Source organism: Thunnus albacares, chromosome 1, assembly GCF_914725855.1.
Source record: "Thunnus albacares chromosome 1, fThuAlb1.1, whole genome shotgun sequence".
In the NCBI taxonomy this organism is placed as follows: domain Eukaryota; kingdom Metazoa; phylum Chordata; class Actinopteri; order Scombriformes; family Scombridae; genus Thunnus; species Thunnus albacares.
The window spans coordinates 17,463,319-17,483,019 of NC_058106.1; the positions used below are offsets into that span (position 1 = coordinate 17,463,319).

A 19,701-nucleotide genomic window follows, 5' to 3' on the forward strand; every position below is an offset into this window, starting at 1 on the left:
TTGTTTACAATTCACATCGAATCATTTTGGAGGTGTTGGTTTCTGTATATTTTGAAAACTCAAATGTGAAAGTCCTGATTGATAGACCTCTTTTTTTAAGTGCTGCTACTTGGCATTCAACAATGTGAGCTACCTTTTTAGCATTATCAAACATTTCTTCAGTCATTTTCAATGTTTGCATTGTTTTGTTAACACAGGTCCGTGTGCCATATTAATACCATAAAGGTGACATCAAGACAGTTAAAACAGTAGCTTTTTTATTGACTAATCAACTTAAATGTACAAACAAGGAAAAATATGGTATTTCATCTGTATATAGACACTCCGAGGGCTGTACTGAATTCAATCTATTCAAAGCGTTAGCAGAATGTTCAGAGAAGATGTCTTTAATTTGAGAGCAGTTTTAAGTGAACGCTTCAGATGTACCCAAATAAATTGGATATATTCTCTCATGCTGTAAACTCAATCCATACCTTCATAACACACACACACACACACACACACACACACACACACACACACACACACACACACACACACACACACACACACACACACACACACAGTGCATTCTGAAATGTTTCCTGGTCACAATGACTATAAAATTAATCATTTATGACACTGTGTGAAACAAAATGGCGGTTACAGACAAGTGATAGATCAGGCAGGATATGACATCTCCCACAGGGGTCTAATGGGAGAATCTCTCATTGGGTACCAGATCCTGTAGAGGGGCTACGAGCAGCAGCAACCAGTAGTTCTCAGGAAGGATATTTACGGACATCAGCTAGTAACAGTTTGTATGATTACAGTCAGGAAGAAAACTTACAATGTGAGCTTTTTAATCACAGTAAAAATAAGTAAATTACATGACAGAATATTCTGATGTAAATCTCAGTCCAAACCACATGATCATGATCAAATAGTGCTCTTGTGTCAAAAGTCGTGTAATTGTTTCCCCCTTCATTTCTTCTTCTTTTTTCTTTTCCCTTTGTTGCTGTTATTTTGATGTTCTGTATCGAATGCGCTCCGGTTGGGAAAATCCTGCTTTTGATCTTTAGACCATTCTCTCTGCAGCTGCTGGAGCAAATCTGGGGTCAACAGTCCGTCTCTCACCAGGCGACTAGCCAGAGAACTGTCCATCATCTGTCCTGAGCCTCGTTGACCTCTTCCGCCGGTCAAATTATTGCTGCCACTGTTCCTGCCAGATGCTGCTTGGCCACGCCTGTTGCTCTGTGTCTGTGGTGGTTCAGTGATGGTCGCATCTGTCGCTCTGATGAGACGTGTAATATTTCGGACGCCCTGTTGGATGATGTCATCAAGTTCCCGCTGGATTTCCCGGACCAAGCCTGTGTCTGGAAACATGTCCATGAAACGGTAGCTACAGAGACAGACAGACATCAACAGCAACATGGATTAGCATGGTAAGTCCACTTGTGAGAATATAATGTCATACGATAAAGAAGAGTTTGAAGATGTTGATAATGAGGCTTGTTTCATGAGTCAAGGTGTTGCAGACACAACCAACCAATGACTAAATCGACTGACAACTACACAAAAAAACTCCAAGTTACCTTAACCAGAGATAAAGATCCAACACATCATGAACAGCTTCCAAGTGAACCAGGTCCTTTATGTTTTTGGGTGGAGCCAGAGGCCAGCTGACATGGCGACAGACCCAGTCAAACGTCAGGGGTTCGTCTCGACTGAACTGACGGGCAAACTGAAAGAGAAACAAGATTCAAATCAGTGCAGCACAGCTCTTAGTGCAGCACAGTAATCCAAAGCTTAACACGCAAGCAAATGGAAGGAAATATGTTTTTTGTCATGAACAGCAGCATCATAATTATAACATGATAAGAAATACATGCCAGAGTCAGGAAAAAAGATTTTGTTTGTTGGTTTGTTTGTTTGTTATTATATTAAACTGGAAACATATTTTGCTCATATGCTTCTTAACCTGCAACTCTACCAGCAGAAAAAGAGTTGCACAACACCAATATGTAGAACTTAACCCTGAATCTCAAAGGTTACTTATTGCAAGACTAAACTTTAATTCTGGAGCTCATAATGTCTTATCAGTGTAACCGTAACTTGAAAGAGGTGAAGTACAGTGCCTATAAAAACTATCCATCCCTCCTTGGACTTTTTTCTTACAACACAAAATCACAGTGGATATCATTTTTTTCCTGTCATTTCAAAACATATCTCCTCTCACCTCACGCTTCCTCAACGTCTTCACTCCTACTAGTCCTTACCTTTAAGAAGGACGTGCATACGAAAGGTTGTTTCTTGTTTATGGGAGCAGTACAGAAGACATAGCGTGACCTCAGGTTGAGCGGGATATGCTGGATCATATCAGCCAGAAACTTGAAGTCATCAATGTTGCAGACAAAGTACATACCGTCCACCTGGGAGAGACTGACAAATATGTCCTGAGAGAGAGAACGAGAGAGAATGGAGTCAAAAAAGGATGACGAAGCTACGGCGATGAACAAGACAATTCTAAGACAAGCAAAATGATCACCTGGACTTTATTGTTCTTTTGTGACATGCTGATGTAATGGGAAAATATTTCTTGACACATACTAGCATCGCTGCTATTAATAATGCTGCTGATGAGACAACAGAGGATAAGATTGGATGAGGTTGAATGAAAAGTTCACACAGTGTGAACATGTGGCCAACAATCCTGCAGAGATCTTTACAGTAACTTTGTGAAAGATCTCTGAAAAATTCAAGCTCTTCTGAATCCAAGAGGCAACCAACAAGTGCTACACAGGTCTAATAATGATATATTGCCTATATATGTATGGCCTTCTATGAGAACCATTCACAACCATCCAGCTCTGTGTGATACATTTCTTCACACTGTTGATCTGATGCTTCCAAAAGATAAATATATGAGGAGACGGGCAGCTTTACTCACAATAAGGTTGGACAGTGTAGCATCAGGTAGATGATAGGCAAACATCTCTATCTGCTCTGCAGTAGGATGGAGACCTGCAGTCTGAGGCAAAGGAGAGGAGATAAACACCATCAGTGAGACCATCTGTGTGTCTTGTGTGTGTTTGAGTGTAACCCTGCTTGTCTGTGTGTGAATGATCACCTCTATGGGATCTACGGAGTGGCTGAGTATTTCTTTCAGGACAGGAAGATCATCTCTGTGCATGGTGGTAACTTCTCCCTCTTTAAACTTGGAGGAGAACCTGGAGAAGACAGGTTTTTTTTTAAAAATGACAGAAGTAAAAATGGCTTAATAATATTCTCTCCCGTCTTTAATCCTATTGAATGGGAACCATACAAGTAAAGGTGAGACCGACCTTCCTGCACGGCCAGCTATCTGCAGAGCTTGTGATGTGCTGATGGTCTCCATCTGTTTCTCCCCTTTCTCATTCACATTGGGCTTCACAAGACTGTTGAAGATGATCCGTTTTATACTCCTGGAGAGAGACAAATGGATAGATGTGAGCTGGGTTGATGGCATTTCTTGTGTAGAAAGATTTGACTGTTAAACTACCACCGGAGTCTTGTTAAAGCCCCGATGCTTTGAAAAAGTAAAACTTTGGTGACACCTAGTGGTGTGTGCTGAAAATGCCAGCAAACCAAACACATGAGCAACAAAATAGAAATAACTTCAGTCAGAAAAAGCCAAATATCTTTAAAGAAAAGCCTGGGAGTACAGGTGACTACAGGTTAAATAAACATCAGGAACATGGAGGTTGGAATAATGTTTCAATAGGATGGGACATGCTGTACAGTATGACGACTTGATTTCAGGATTTCAGGCCTTTTTATCTTTTTCAATTACTGTGTTGAAAAATATCAGGAGGTGGACTAGAGTGTGTATGAGGGTACTTACAGGTTAAGGCCCATTCCAATAGCATCTGTCGCTACCAGGATCTTACAGGGGTCGTCAGGATCATTGAATTTCTTGGCCTGGGACAACTTGGTGCCTGTAAACACAGAACAACTGAGTTTAGTCTTAGTAAAACAGGAATCAACAGAGTCTGTCTTTGACACAAAAAGCTGAAATAATGGCTTGTAAATTAATTACGACTTGCATTATCAGTAATCTTTCTTTTGTTTTTATAATGTTTTTGGACAAAAGTTGAGATTAAGTTCAATGATTTGAAACACATTAACAGAAGGGTAGACAAACTATCTGATATTTATAGCCTACATTTAGTCTTCATACAGTAAGAACTGAGTACTGGCTCCCTACCCCCACACATAAACATGTGACATGGTTACATCCTCCTAAAAATTTCTCACACATTTACCTGGAGGTAAACTCCCATAAATTACAGCACATTGTTGTCCTCTGGCCTCAATCTGCCTGCTTATAGAGTAGATGTCATTTTTACTGAAGCACACGATACAGTCTCCTGGTCTCAGGTTGTCTAATGACTCCACAGCCTGATCCAAGATTGAGAATGGAGTTAAACGCTGGTAGGTGTGGACCTGAAGAGGAACGGAGACAGTGTGGTTACCCAAAGACAAAAATGAAAGAACATTGTACAACATCAGCCAGACTCCTCTCTTCCTGCTGTACTACATGCTACAGCCTCACCTCCACCTCCTCTCCAGTGGTATACATCAGCTCTCTGATAAAGTCTATGGCTGCAGGTTCCCCGCACACATGAATCTCCTCCGCACAGAGACCTAAACAAATACAAAGAAACTGTCAGCTGCACAGGATGGAAACATCAGTATTTAAAATATAAAATAATGAGTACAAAATAACACATAACAGACACAATTAGGGAAACATAGCTGTAATTACAGACCCCAATTAAGAAAAACAACCACTGTTTGTAAACCAATGTTTTTAAAAAAAGTCTTTAATGAACTTTAATGAATGCACAGGCTTTTGTGGTGGAGGTTGTGATGAAGATGAAGAGACACATGGTCCGCAACAGTGTGAGAGGTCTCCTGTGTGTGTTACAAACCCAGCAGTGCTCGGGTCCAGGCCCAGCCTCTGGCAGGATCTCTGATCATTTGGATTTCATCAATTACAGCCACCTCATCTACAGGCAGACACACAAGAAAACAAACCCTCAATAAATATTCTGGGTGACACCTTCAAGAGGCCAATTAAACAACACAAACAAAACTTCCATCATGCAGATGACAGTTTCTACAAGATGTATGTGGAGAAACATTTTGGTTCTTGTTAGCAAAATATCAAAAATAAATATGTAACTGTTCAAAAGTTCTGCAATTTGGCTGATGACTGCATTCTTATTGCAGCCCCCCATAAGAAGGTGACAGAATTGTGCTAGATTACTTAAAATATCTCATAAAATCACATGAAAAACTAACAAATGAATTACTGATTTATAAATGTCAAGATAGTAACAAAGTACATCCATTTGAGCATCGAGTGCTGTAGAAAACAACAACAACGACAACACCTGCCTCAAATTATTCTTATTTTTTCAGTTTTTGATTAAAGTTGATACAATCTGATATGATATGAACAGAAATATCTGTATGTTATGTTTACTAACAAGGTGTGGTGACACTGCACATCTCAATGGTGCAGGCCACGTGATCAGAAGCTCGACCCTCCAGGTCCACGAATGTCCTCTCCTCTCCGGTAACCAAGTCACATGGCACACCCTGGGAGTACACACGCACGTACGCACACACACGCACGTACGCACACGCACGCACGCACACACACACACACACACACACACCAACAGTCAACAGTGTGATATGGTGAGAAAGAGATAAATGATGACACTTTAAGAATAAACGAAGAGATGGGGAACACAAATGATAGACACGGTGAGGTAAAGCCATTAACGCAAGTAAAAGACAGAAAGAAAAATACTGAGAAAGTCCAAAGCCTCTTTGACACATAGTTCCCAGTAAATTGTTGGGATAATCTGTCAAGCACTGCTAGTAGTATTCACATATGCAGCTACATTCAGGAACATTTCTGTCTTGCACCTTTTCACACATAACATGCCGGAATAGATGGGGAAAGAGACAGTCCGGTGGATGGCAGTCATGCAACACTTATCAATGCCAACTACCATAAAACTCAACAGAAGAAGAAGATGGGAGGAGACGTCGCTTATTATATTCAAGGAATTTGGCGGATGAGGAACTGTTTTTATCCGGTGCCAGTGTTCTTTTTATGCATTTAATATTTAACAAATTTGCGAGACAAATCACTGGCAAAGGCATTGGCAAGGCAAGCCTAAACAAGTGGCGGATTCAAATACATCATCAGCGGAGTCTTGTGATTAGTTCGTTCGCTCCACACAAAAGCATCTTTCATCAGACAGACATAACCCTTAACATATTTGTCCTTGAAATGTTCCTGCTTTCAATCACACAGCCATACCAGCATTTTCCCTGAAATGTTATTAGGTCTTGAGGTGGAAAATTGGCGGTACAGATTTCCCAGAATATCAATCACTGCTCCCATTCACACATGACCCCATGCAGGAAATGTTCCTGAACATTTCAGGGATAGACTGCATGTATGAAAGAGGCTCAAGAGTGAAACAAAATAGAAAGATTACAGACGGTGATGAAGAAAGAGAGAGAGATACTTACAGCCGTGTTGCTCTTCTCAAAGATTTCGTGGGCCAGTAGTTTCAAGGGGCCACAGTAGACTCCAGACTTAGCAGCCAGGTAGCGCTGGATGGCGTGGTAGGTTTTACCACTGTTAGTGGGACCAGCATGGAAAATCACCTTCCTCTCGATGGCACGAGCCTCAGGGTACCTGATCAACACACACACACTCTAACCACAAAACAATACTGCACAAGATATGACACATGAACTAAAGGTGCAAATCACTGTCGGCACCAGAAAGTTAACTACAATGAGATGATACGTACCAGTTGGCAGGCACTCTGAGGTCTGAGATCTTTCTCAGGTCATCCATACAGTCCAGCATAGGAAAGATTTGCTTTGCATGACGCATAAAGTACGGGTAGAGGTCATCTATATGACCTTTAAAGCAACAAAAATGAAAATTAATTAAAGTATTTCTTTCATTTATTGATACTAATTATGTTGAGGTTTAATTAAAGACTGACAAACCTGCTCCGCAGCAGATGTCACTGAGGATGATGTGCAGATCAGCGGCGAGGGAATTCATTTCTAGTACGTACTTCCTGAAGCTGATAAAGGCCTGGTGGAAAAGACGAGCTGTGTACACACACAGAAACACACAATGAAGACACGCAAGGCTGTCAATCCTGCACAGAAACCACTGGAAATCACTGCACAAATCAAGCTGGTTCGATTTCTGTCCGGCTTTGGTATCATGTTGACATCATCAGAGATAACTTCACAAGCTGAAGGCAGTGTGGTGTCGTAGCGGTCTAACATTACAGACATTACATTTTACATAAACTGGTGACGTTCTCTTTAACGGTAAAGATCTAGATTTTATTCATCCTTATTTGTACTATGGAGATTTATTCTCTGTGATTGATGACAGCTTTTATTCGTCCAGAGAAGCTGAATAAATTCATTCCAAAAACAAAACCTTTGGTAACAAGATGGACATCAGGATTCCTTAAACAACCTTTGTCCAGACTATACATGCAATTAGAACTGACTGATGTTCAGCCCTGACAGTCTAGTTATGTCTGACCATCATAACTTTTGCTTTTCTTCTACCCATGTATGAGTGTAACTGTGGGAATAGTTTGACAATCAATATGAATATGGGATATGACTAATGTGTTCAATTTAAACTTTTATGTAAAAATAATGTTATAAAAGTAGTTAGAATTAACACTGCCATAATCATCACACTGTTGCACATTAAATCCTATCGTCTCGCACACACAACATCAATTGCTGGTGATTGAGTAAATGTTGAATCGATTAGCATTTACGTTCACATTAATCAGAATCATCTTTATTGGCCAAGTATGTTTACACATACAAGGAATTTGACTCTGGTTTAGTAGCTCTCAGTGTATTTACACAGAATAACAACACAACAATCTTCAGAAATACACACAAGGAATGTCTATAGTAGGTATAGCAAGTACTGAAGTGTTTTTGATGAATGTTTTGCTTCCATCCTCACCGTCCAGGCCATGATCTGCTGCAAGCTTCTGCATCTCCTTCTTCTTGTAAAACCGGTTCAGAACTTTCAGCAGTTCGTCTGAATCAAGACACAATCAGAAGAGAGAGAAACACACATGAGAAAAAGGCTGTCATGTCCATAATTGAAAATGTTCAAAATGCTGCACATCTGACAGCTCGGGTTAGCCTCGGCGCACGAAGAAAACCGCTTGACAGCAACAGCCTGTCTCAATGATCACCTCGTTTTCCGAAGTGCTGAAGTGATTTAAGCCTACATGTACTCACCTTTATCTAGGGGCTGGGTCAGCTCTGCTCCCACACTGCCATCCACCGAGGCGTCCGCCTTTAGAGAGACGGGGACAAACAGCGATGTGTCCGGAGGTTTGGGAGTAGAGCTGCTGGATGAAGCATGTCTGCAGCCACCAACAGAACTAGCCCGATGTTGTTTATGCAACAAAACAGACCCAGGAGACGCGGGACAGCTGCCGGCGACGATGCGAGCAGCCCGGGGGTTAACATGACGCTGAAGCCGAGAAAACAAACGCAAACACCGGTTTACTGACATCGTTGTATCGCTGGTGTTAGCGCCCTTTTTGGGGCCACGTACAAAACCGGTGTTACTGTCGCTCCATAGTGTCCAGCAGGTCTACACATGTGGATTATGCTCCAGCTACGACTTCAACAGAGGACGGTCAACACATCTCTCTTCCTGCTGGGGACACAACGTGGAACAGGACCCGTCTCTATGTAGCTGCCCACAAATGTGCCTGTTTAGAAAATGATCATGCGCATGCAAAGCGTGATAAAAGCTGCCTGGAAAATGACCAACGAGTTCATTTCAAATCATGTAAATGAATATCCAGAGCCATATGCATTTTTGTACATTTATATGATGTGATTGTTTTATGTATTATTAATGCTGCGCAGAAAAGATAGCAAATTATGAACAGGCAACACCAAGGACACCTCCGTAGTTGAAGTGTTTACGGGTGGAGTTTCACTCTTCTGGCACTGTATGCTGTACTATCCTCATTTCTGCATTGACTAAGTCTTTGAAAATGGACAGTCATCGGATAGTTGACTTTCATTTAATAAATGTCTGTGACTCAGCTTAGTTGGGCACAACACTGCAGCACCTGGAGGCTGTGGGTATTTTCAGAGACGGTTTAGATGTTATTAGAGCATCTTTAGTATTATCCACACAGACCTCAACACATTTTTTATGGTCTAAAGTGTAAAGGGTCCGGACGTTGTGAGGCAAAAAGAGGCTGTCATTATCTTAATCAATACAGCAAATCAACCACCTCCAAACACTATTGTCTTCATTGTTTATCTCCATCTTCATTGTTGATCTGGTGTGCAAGACATGAAGGAATCCTTCTCAGGCTTAGACTGAAACCAGTTAGTCAACTCATTGTATATTAAACATTTTTATACATTGACATTTATTTATGTTGTATATGTATGTTTATGTTTGTTTGTTTTTACTTATTACTTTTGACCTTTCAACTCTTCAAACCAAAACTTGGGATATTTGTTTTAAAAAAAAAGTGTCATTCAAAAGATATTCAGTATAAATTTGCTTTATTCACGATTCATTTTAACTATATATTTGGGTTCGGTGTATATATACACATATTATCATACACACGCATCAATGGCATGATTAGACACTGTGTAAAGATTAACATGCAGTAGATAAGACAGGGGCAGAGAGTTTTGGCATTTAAGTGTTTTCTTCATTACCATTGAAGGCATTTAAAGTACACCAAACAAACTCTACCTGTACAGTGTTCAGAGAGACAGAAATTATGTCTGACAGGCAAAAAAGAAACAAAGCATTACTGCAAATAAATTATACTGTTCCCAAATAAAGGAAAAACAAACAAAATGCACATTCAACACTAGTGTGAAGAAACAAAAAAAAAAAAAGCTCAATTGTACATCTGAGTGTCCAGAAGTTTATGAAACATGTAACATGGCGGCATGAGTTGCACATGTCGGTGTCAAAAAGCAACAAAATATTATACTTAGTGAGTCCAATTAAAACTAGTGATATATAAATGACAGTATAATTTCCATTACAGATACAGGAGATCTCTGAGGTGAAGTTGTCCTTGAGTGATGTTTTGTTTCAGCTTCCATGCCCCTTTTAAACAGCATCGGAGGGCAAAGTGCAAAACTGGCCACAGATCAGAGCTTATGGGCAGAATCGCCCTACATACGGGACCGGTGACATCACATAGCTGTATGTGCATCTTTAAAGCAGGACCTAAGCTGCCAATCTGGGCATCACAGTGGAACAATGCTGGATTTAACAGTATATTGATACTGCATCCCTTCCAGTGCTTACAGTAGCAGACACGAGCCATTTATTACATTACTATTCTACTTAAAACAAACCAACAGGCTCAAAAACTCCCCATCCTATGAAAAAAGTAAGTGAAACTGATGGAAACAGTGAATCTACAGTCTGCTGATGAGAGCTAGCATCATTTCAGTTTTCTATTTGATCATTCAAATGTAAATAGAGACTGCTATTCATGCGGTGAGGGCATATTCATTTCCAGGTTAAAAGCAGCCGGACAGCTTTCTCATCTTTTCAACCGTTTTGACTTGTGAATCTTAGAAATTCAAGAAAATCTACAGTATATCTTTTACTGACTGAACTGAGAGTCAGCTGAAACCAGAGCTGATGTAGAAACTTAAAGGTTCGGTTCACCCAAATGACGAAAAAATCCTACCCCTAGTGGTATCCTACTAAAGACATTCATCATTCTTTTCTTAAATTTGGATGAATTGATCCTTTAAATAACTTTGGAAGACCAACAACAAATGGTTTCCATCCTTGAGCATTTGTCATAAATGTACAGCAATTTCAAGGTCAAACAAAATGCCTGTTGCCAGAGAAACATCTTGACTTTAGATGGAAAAACACAGTAAAACTCTGAATCATAACCGTTAGATAAATTTGTAGGCAACCCTGTAGTAACCTGACAGACTCAATCAGTGGAAACTGCATCAAATATTCATCTTAAGAAGAGACTGAAATGTATTGAGTATCTCTTAGTAACAGTATGATGATTTTATGCAATAATTGACACAGAAATTATGTTTCTATCTTGCCTAAACATTTTAAATATTTCTGGAATGAAATGAGAAGTGGGCTGGAACTAGAAACCGGTTCGATTTTGTCACTTAAACAAAATAATCATATTTTAAGATTAAATATATGATTAAAATGATGTTAAGATGGACATTTGTTGCACTAAGCTCATTTCCCAATTAAGCAGACATTTGCATGGAAAAAGCTGTTTGTGAATGGTTGTAACATACTTACCATATTCTGTAACTGGGAAATTATTTATTTCCCTGCTAGAAGGATGAACGAGAGCACTGTGGCATCATTATAGCTTAAGGTCAGGTATTGTAAATAAACACAGAGTGTGTGTGTTGACTCATGTCCTTTGTTCAAGCTGATCCCCAAACAAAAAGAAGTTCTTGTTGCAGAAGAAGGGATAAATGATGTGGTGGTCGTCTGTAGCCATGTCTTCTTTTTCGTCTTTGTTCCTGTTTTATTATGTGTTCAGCAAACTGAGACTGTATGGCTTCACTCGTGTGCTTGTGTGTGTGTGTGTTTCAGTCGGAGGGGCCGAGATCAAATAGACTGCCTCACTGCTCCTTACGTGGGTCGATTTGATTTGCACTCTTGCCTTGACATTTAGCATTCAGCAGACTTGGATTGTATGCTTGTGCATCTGTATGCGAGTATGTTTCAGTCCTGGGGGGGGCAGGTGACCGTGGTAGGACAGCTCACATTAGAAGCTGTGATGGGGTGAGGGGGGGCGGGCGGGGATGTCTGAAGGTATGTATACAGAAATTTCTCAGTCCAGGGAGATAGTGGGGCAGCCCTCACACCTCTGGCTGTTCAGCAGTGAAGAGTTGGGGTGTGTCTGTGTGTATTTTCAGTTCGTAGCGTAGCCCTCACATCTCTGGCTGCTCTGCGTTAAGTGGCTGGGTTCGGGACTCGGGGGACTCGTAGCGCTGATGGAAGTTTCTTTTTCTCAGCTTCTCTGGAGCTTTTCTCCACAAAACAATCTCCTAAACACAGAGAACACAGAGGAGCGAATGAAGGAAAACTTTCATTAATCCCAATTAAAAGTGTTGTGGTTGTCAAATAGATGCATACAAAAGAAGAAAAACAAGAACTAAAAGAATGCAGGAATGGATAAATGCACTTTAATAGTCTTAAGAAAAACTCTCCTGAAGAACAGACAGACAATCAGACTGGTGGTTAAAGCTGAAATATACAACATTCAGCCGCACTCGATGTCAGCAAAAAACTATTTAGTATAGAAAGATATATTGGAGTAATGGCGTCCTGAGCAGAGAATGAAGTCACACTCCCTCTGTGTGTATCGTAATTCCAGCTTCTCTGTTCTTTGTTGATTTGATGATGAGTCCCTCCCTCCCTGTCCTCCCTGCGTCCATTTTCAGCATGGCTGCCGGGTCGCAAACTTTCTTATATTATAGCTAAACAGTATACTAAAATATGTTTCTGAAAATATCTGAGGCAAGAAATGGGCAATGCAGTGACAGAATCTTGATCCATATTTGATTTTTTCCCAACTTTATTGACTAAACACTGTATTTGTTTTGGTCTGAGATGCTGGTGTTCCAGTGCAACATCTAGTAGGGCTGAATGTCGTATATTGCACCTTTAAGGGGACCTGTGGAGTTTTCTTGTAAACAGACAAAAGTTATATTTAAATTCCATGTATGTTTGAATGCAAGACTTACTTCATTATAATAAAACATTTGCAAATATTTTAAATTGTGCATTGTTTACATTCATATTTGTTTGATGCCGGTCTCCTTCTTCACTGCCTTTCATAGTCATTGCAACTGTTCTTGGTGCAGTACCACCACCAACTGTTGATCAGCGGAGTAGCACAAGACTAACAACAGGATGTGAATTGTGCTGACTTGTGTTTGCATCTGTGCATGTGCACTTGCAAAATACAAAAAAAGTGGCAACCAATTATAAGAATAGCTCCATATCATTACTAGAAGTCAAGACCTACACAGGATCCCGTTAATTCATGATAGTTTACCAGTGGATTATAAAATTACACCTCAAATATACCGTTAATTAACTGAATCAACATTTCAATCAATTTGTCATAGGCAGAGACAAACTCTTTGCATGTTAATTCTGCTGCTGCAGGCCTGTGTGACAGACAAGCTTGTAGCAAAGCACCAAGACACACAGATATTAAAATGCAGTGCAAACAAATATCTTTTGGATGCAAATTCTGCCCGATTATGAAATATAACTTATGAGTGCTTCCTCTTGTTCTAAACACCACTTTTAATGGAAACTTTAAAGTATAAATCACACAAAAGTAAACTCTGCACTGTTTCATGTGAGTATTGTTTGACATTTCTCCATAGCAGTGTCAAAATGATACAGAGGTTCTGGCACTGGAAAAATAAGCTTTTAAGATCTGTGTCAAAAAATGTAGAAATTTTTAAGGCGCTAGCAGATAAGAGATTAAGACTAAAAATATTCACAAATATTTAGGTTCACCTTTTGGTACTTAAAAATGCTTCCATATCTGGGGCTACAGACACAGCTTAGCTGATACTCATTGATTCATGTGTGTCTCTGTGTGCCGGGGAAACAGTTACAGATATTAGCTCAGTGATATCGAGAGTGTAGAATAATACTGCTGCATGTGCAAGTGTGTTACCTGTTGTTTAAAGTATCTCCTGTCTTCTTCATCCACCAGCACCAGGTTAAGGAAGTAACGTACAGAGAACTTCTTGTTGACATCCCTCATGGTGGGTGTCAGGTCGTATCCTGTTATGAATCAAAAGATGTGATATGCTCAAACTTTATCTCTAAACTTTATTTGTATTATCCTCTGAGGAAGATACAGACTGCATCTTAAATAGCCCTATGCCTTTAACAGCCTTCAAGCCCTGATTACCATTGAAGACACCTCAGTGGTGACGGTACCAGCTACTACTCTTAACAAAAAACTCACCTGCCAGGAACAGTCTGATAGGGATTGATTCTCCTTTAACTGGAGCTCCATCCATGATCTCATACTTAGCAACCGTCTCAGTCTCTGTGGTAGTACTGGGACCTGAAAAGCAGAACGACAATAAGACAGACAGAAAATGGTGAAGTAGAGGAGAACTGAGAGAAACTTCAATGTTCTTATTAGGACCCAAACATTACATTAAAGCTATAGTGCGGGACTTTTACATATAAATGAGCATCTGTTACATTCAAGCACTGATGCTGATAAAGCCTATCATAGCCAGGTGTTTCACAGTATACAGAGTATTTAATCTGGTGTCAGTGGCGACATACTCGCACTGGCCGGATGAATGCATACCGCATATGCTCTATGGGCAGATCATGCGCACCAGAGACTTCCACCAGCCGAGCTGCTTAACTTCCAATTAGCCCTCTGCTAACTTGAATGGGGAGAAAATAATTTAATCATGCGGCTCTTCTTGACTTTCCAAATGTTATCGGACTGAATGGATCAAATTCTGATAGTGAAATGAGTCATTTCATGGGGGTTGTGTGACGCTCAAAAGAATTTATCCACCATTTTACAGCTGCAGCAGTAGCGACGGAGTAGGCTATGATGTCAGCATGTGTCGACAGTAGGGATGCACGATATTGGATTTTTTGCCGATATCCGATATGCCGATATTTCCAACTCATTGTGGCCGATTGCCGATGCCGATATATACACATATTTTTTCCAGCTGGCTGAGGAGACTATTATGCATGCAATCATAGATTGTACCAAGTAAGAAAGACAATATATGAAGGAAGAACTTAGGAAGACTGGAGTTCAGGAGCTCAGCATTAAAACTTGAATGAACCTGCCATGTGGGTGGAGCAGTAGAGTTTTCTTTGAGTTTATTAGACAGACAGGATTTAATCTCTGGTTCACACTCCGGAGCAGAAGGTGGCGGTAATGCACCTAATACGCTGGTTGCCAACCGCCGGTATAAACCAAAAAGAAGAACTTTTTTTTTCCCAAACAGAGTAGTACATCCTGGCAGCCGAAGTGTTTCCTATCGGTGCAGCTGAACATAGCAGCTCCTCCGTGGACTGTTTCACGCCGACAGTCACGGTGTTTCCTCCGCAGGCTCCACTTCACTCAGCTGCCCATCAGACCCGCTGATCCACATGGAGAGCCGGGGCTAACGTTAGCTGGAAGGCTAGCTGGCTGTGCTTCCCTCCGGTCATGCTGCGGCTAACGCCCCCCAGCTAATGTTAGCCCCGGCTCTCCATGTGGATCCAACCGGAGCACCGAGCACCGGTTTGTTATTCAGGTTAAAAAGTGGGAAGAAGCAGCTGGTCTGATGGGCAGCTGAGTGAAGTGGAGCCTGCGGAGGAAGCACCAGGACCATCAGGGTGAAACAGTCCATTGAGGGAAGCACAGTCAGGTGGCGGAGGGGAAGGCGACATATCGGCCTCTCATAATCGGTAGAATTCGCCAATGCCGATATTTCATTTTAGAGCTTTTATTGGCTAATACCGATGACGTGCCAATAATATCGTGCATCCCTAGTCAACAGTGCTTTTGTAATCACTCTCACTGCCAGAAGGGGGAGACAAAAGTTCCGCACTGCAGATTTAATATAATTACTTAACGGAGGAGTAAACCAACTACAGAATTTTGTAGCACAGTGTCATGCTATTGGTCCACAGATTCTCACCTATGCCCGTCATCTCCTTCTTGATGAGCTGTAGCTCCATGTGTTGGATCTTGATCCTGACCAGTAGGAAGTAGATCTTCCCAACAATCACGTCCTTTAGGTGGTATCTAGCAATGACATTTTAACATAACATTTGACATTTTGTCATTTGGCAGAAGTTTTCATCTAAACTCAAACTGAATTAAGGATAAATGCGTCTTATTTGGGGTTTACTGAGGAAGCAACAAAGACTATCAGAGAAGTTAAAACAATGCTGATCTTACTTGGATTTATTGTATTCAAACTCGATGTGAAGACAGTCTTCTATGCCGACCTCCATCTTGATCGAGTTGTTAACGTCTGGGTAGGTGGCTAGCTGGTGGACAATCAGCTCATACTCCTTCACTAGGTCAGACAGACGACGGACTATTGTCACTCTGAGGAAATACCTGCAGGAAAAACACAAACAATAGAAGCTTAAGAACCAGACTGAAACAACTCGGAACATGCTGCCACCCAATCTAGAAAGATATACATACATATTTCATGTCTAATTCAACAACCCAGAACATATTTCTAACATATTTTAACCAGCTGGTGCAATTTCTTATGCATTGTTCAGTCAAATTTGGCCAGAATTATGTTGCAGTGTTTAAGATGTAATATTAACAACCTAGGGGTGGAACTTATGATCACTTTGATTATCCATTAATCATCTAATAATTTTGAATACTTTATTAATCATATAGGCTATGAGGTTAACATGAATACCCAATGATCAATGATGACACTCCATGTGATTAATTATATAACAGAACCCAACATTTGTGTTATGAATATACCTTAGCCTGACATTAGCTCCAGTATAGGACTCGTAGGGCTTCTCCACCTGCATGAACTCAAAGTCGTAGCTCCTGTTCTGTGTGAGTTCTCCAGGTAAAGCCAACTCTTTCACCAAGTCCACAAACTCATGAGTGTTGCTCTTATCAGAGAACAGCTCTGAAACACAGAAGATTGGATTTAGAGAGGCTTGTGGTCAGAAAAGTGTCAGTTTAAACAAATTAGTAACCACAAGAGTCTCCAAATTTATCACATCTGTTTAGGTGACATAGTTAAGTATTATATATGAGTTTTATTTCAGGATCCCATGCTCTTTCCACACACTGCCCTCATTACCCTCCTTCTACTGCAAATACAATTGGAGGAGGGTTTAACTCCACTATGGTAGGCTGCACATGACAACCACATGCTCTGTTAAATCTTTTAGCCACGTGAGAAAACTGCCTACTGTTGACAAGCAGCTTTCCAGCTATGAGGCTCGATGACCCAATGAGCATGTCTGATATTTCATGCCGCATACAGGAGATAATTATAAAGTTTAAGACAATTTAGAGGTTTTAAGTGTCAGACAGAATACATCCATCAGCACCATCCTACTACCATGAGAGCAACAAAAATATTTAGGTTACGTTGTCAGTAGTAGTTACTTCTTCATATCTTATGCAGAAGGCAGGAAAATAGTGATAACAGAAAGTGATAAATGCAGCACTTCGATCATGCTCACCTATCTGTCCAACAAACTCAATGCGGATGCCCTGGTGCTCGAGTCGTTTTCCTCCCTGCTTCACATTTAGATTCACCTGGAGGATAAACATTTGCTGTGATCGAGTATCTTATGAACCAAAAAAGCATGTTGTTACAGTAATTTGACAGTATTCCAAATCTATAAATATCTCTGACTTTGACGCAGTGAAACTAAGCAAGTCTCCCTTTGAAGAACATAGAAAAATATTTCTTTCTTACTGCTGTCCATAGTTTTTACATATTACATTAGTATTATAACATATTTAGCTATCACATATCTGCTGTTACCACACTAATATGTGTTTTTGTAAGTGTTGGTACAGGTTCTCATCAAAACAAGTTAATCTCTCAAGAAAAAAAAAACATTGTGAAGATGATACTTAATGAAACTCGAAGATGTTAATTTCATGGTTTCTAAATTGATAGTTGTGTTAGACGACAGAAGAAGAGTTGGAAGCCAATTGGCCAAACACAAGGAGGAAAAAGTAATATCGGATTGACCACAATATTATCAAATAAAGCTGATATATGAGCTGATACATTCACAGATAGTAAGCATAACCACTTCATGTTCTACAAAAGTCAGAGCAAATCTTACACACATATCAAAAGACTCTTAATTTCCAAATGGGCTTAGTAAAAGAGAGAAGTGCTGTTAACTAATTAAACAAAAAGACAGCACAAATAAACCCTGCTTCATGTGTGTGGAAGCCTGTTTTAGATATATTATGCAGACTGGGTTTACCTTGCCAGACACAGACTCTCCATCGTAGAACAGGTAATGTTTCTCCACTTTCCCATCTTCTGTCTTCAACTCGGCTGTCTTTCTGCTCTCTGCATCGTTCAGCAGCACATCTATCTCACATACCGGCCCAAACAAACCCCCTAGGAAACTCTGGATACAGAGTGCAAAAACATGAGACACAAAATTATAGACAGAATCGAAGTGTGCACTCTCTGAAACAAAACAGACCAGGACTCTTCTAGTTTTTAGAAGCTGACTAGTTATTGAAACACTATTAGTCCCAGTTTCAAGTTACTGTGACAGAACTGAGGCTGCATTTTGAGTTTACAGACATACTAAACTACAAGAGACTGAACTACATCCAACAGAGTTTGTTTATATGCATTTCATAATCATTTACACCACCACATGTCAACACATCAGCTGATGGACGTGTGCAGGACACTGTTATTACCACACTAATTTAATCACTCATCGCCTGCTCCACAACCACATTATTTCCCTGTGAGCTGGCACAAAGTCACAAACACACCATGTTTCAACATGCAGGGGCGGCAAAATCTGGTTGAAATCAGCCCAATCATCAAGATGTCACTGGCTGGACAGAAGTGGGATGCTTTCAATCACTGCATCCCCAAGAGTGTGTGCATTTTTTATAAAGCTGGGTGGGCTCCTGTAAAGAAACCAGATCTCCCCCACTGAGTTAGAGATAAGCAAATTACAAGGTTAGTAACTACAATAAAACGTCATCTTAGTCAGTACTTAGGTTTGTAATTTAGCCTTTAACTAGTTGAATCAATGAGCGATGGATGCAGTAATTTCATGAGCTGTTGCTGTAAAGCTACTCCAACATCTGCCTGTCACATACTTCACATTGCATCGAGCTAACCGGTCAACAACATCATCATAACATGTGACACATGACATGTCTCTTAGTAAGTCAACCATTAACTTGCACAACCTGCGATAACATTAGATTATATCAGTTATTCACCGACACATTAAGTTACTGGTAGCCCGCTGGCTAACCAAAATATCACAGAGAAACCAGAGGCGGCCTCGTACTGTGCTAATTCGGCCAACACAGCTAGCTTTCCTGACCGGTTTAAATAGCAAATAGCTGCTGTCAAGCGACGCCTGGAAGTCCGTGTTAATGTTGGGTTTTTTTATCAATTAACATGCTGGCTGGTTTCAGTGCGGTCCGGACAGCTGATGCTTGTTTTTTTACACTCACCATCTCGGCCGTCTAGACAAGTTGGAGCTAAACAGCTAGCCTCGCTCTGTATAGCCAGTCTGTCTGAACCAGGAGGTAGTATCAAGGTTTACCGTCATGTGACCCGGGTCATGTGTGTGTGGGCGGGGGAGGAGGTGGTGAGGTCCCTGTTGTCAAAGAATAGTGAAGATGCTGATGATAATAAACTTGTATAACTATATAAACTATATAATGAGTAGACACTGTTTCCAATTTAGCTTAAAGGAAAGGTTCACTATTTTTCAAGTTTGTCTTAAAACAACAGTCAGGTGCCCGTTTAAACACCGACACATGTTTTTCTAGCTGTAATCATTCCTCC

General features: G+C 40.5%; 2 protein-coding genes across 4 annotated transcripts; both read right to left on the reverse strand.

Moving 5' to 3' along the window:
* Window positions 1–240: 240 nt before the first annotated feature.
* Window positions 241–8,839, reverse strand: supv3l1 (SUV3-like helicase). The gene is made up of 16 exons (XM_044346996.1): window positions 8,356–8,839; window positions 8,072–8,149; window positions 7,069–7,176; window positions 6,864–6,978; window positions 6,577–6,745; window positions 5,514–5,625; window positions 4,953–5,030; window positions 4,574–4,665; window positions 4,284–4,464; window positions 3,863–3,956; window positions 3,324–3,443; window positions 3,110–3,209; window positions 2,930–3,010; window positions 2,259–2,435; window positions 1,575–1,723; window positions 241–1,381 (listed from the first exon to the last, which is right to left on the reverse strand). Exons 1-16 carry the CDS (start codon window positions 8,633–8,635, stop codon window positions 964–966), a joined length of 2,352 nt encoding a protein of 783 aa, XP_044202931.1. The 5' UTR covers window positions 8,636–8,839; the 3' UTR covers window positions 241–963.
* A 798-nt stretch (window positions 8,840–9,637) lies between these two features.
* vps26a (VPS26, retromer complex component A) lies at window positions 9,638–19,470 on the reverse strand. 3 transcript variants are annotated; one of them, XM_044347026.1, is made up of 10 exons: window positions 19,365–19,464; window positions 18,663–18,803; window positions 18,131–18,280; window positions 17,366–17,441; window positions 16,644–16,800; window positions 16,086–16,250; window positions 15,823–15,929; window positions 14,121–14,222; window positions 13,824–13,933; window positions 9,638–12,171 (listed from the first exon to the last, which is right to left on the reverse strand). In XM_044347026.1, exons 2-10 carry the CDS (start codon window positions 18,663–18,665, stop codon window positions 12,055–12,057), a joined length of 987 nt encoding a protein of 328 aa, XP_044202961.1. In that variant the 5' UTR covers window positions 18,666–18,803; window positions 19,365–19,464; the 3' UTR covers window positions 9,638–12,054. The 3 variants fall into 3 exon arrangements, with proteins under 3 accessions (XP_044202961.1, XP_044202951.1, XP_044202943.1); XM_044347016.1 differs by having other exon boundaries at window positions 18,663–18,828; window positions 19,365–19,463; XM_044347008.1 differs by lacking the exon at window positions 18,663–18,803 and having other exon boundaries at window positions 19,365–19,470.
* Window positions 19,471–19,701: the final 231 nt, after the last annotated feature.

What these genes read in the sequence shown, in the direction of transcription:
- supv3l1 (XM_044346996.1), bottom strand. Translation starts at nt 8,635, where the DNA reads ATGTCAGTAAACCGGTGTTTGCGTTTGTTTTCTCGGCTTCAGCGTCAT. An exon ending in GTGCAGTGTCACCACACCTT is followed by an intron (nt 5,031 to 5,513) that starts GTTAGTAAACAT and finishes GTCTGCCTGTAG; the next exon opens with ATGAGGTGGCTGTAATTGAT. An exon ending in ATAGCTGGCCGTGCAGGAAG is followed by an intron (nt 3,210 to 3,323) that starts GTCGGTCTCACC and finishes TGTCTTCTCCAG; the next exon opens with GTTCTCCTCCAAGTTTAAAG.
- vps26a (XM_044347008.1), bottom strand. An exon ending in TGAGTTTGTTGGACAGATAG is followed by an intron (nt 16,801 to 17,365) that starts GTGAGCATGATC and finishes TCTGTGTTTCAG; the next exon opens with AGCTGTTCTCTGATAAGAGC. An exon ending in TATCAGACTGTTCCTGGCAG is followed by an intron (nt 13,934 to 14,120) that starts GTGAGTTTTTTG and finishes GATTCATAACAG; the next exon opens with GATACGACCTGACACCCACC.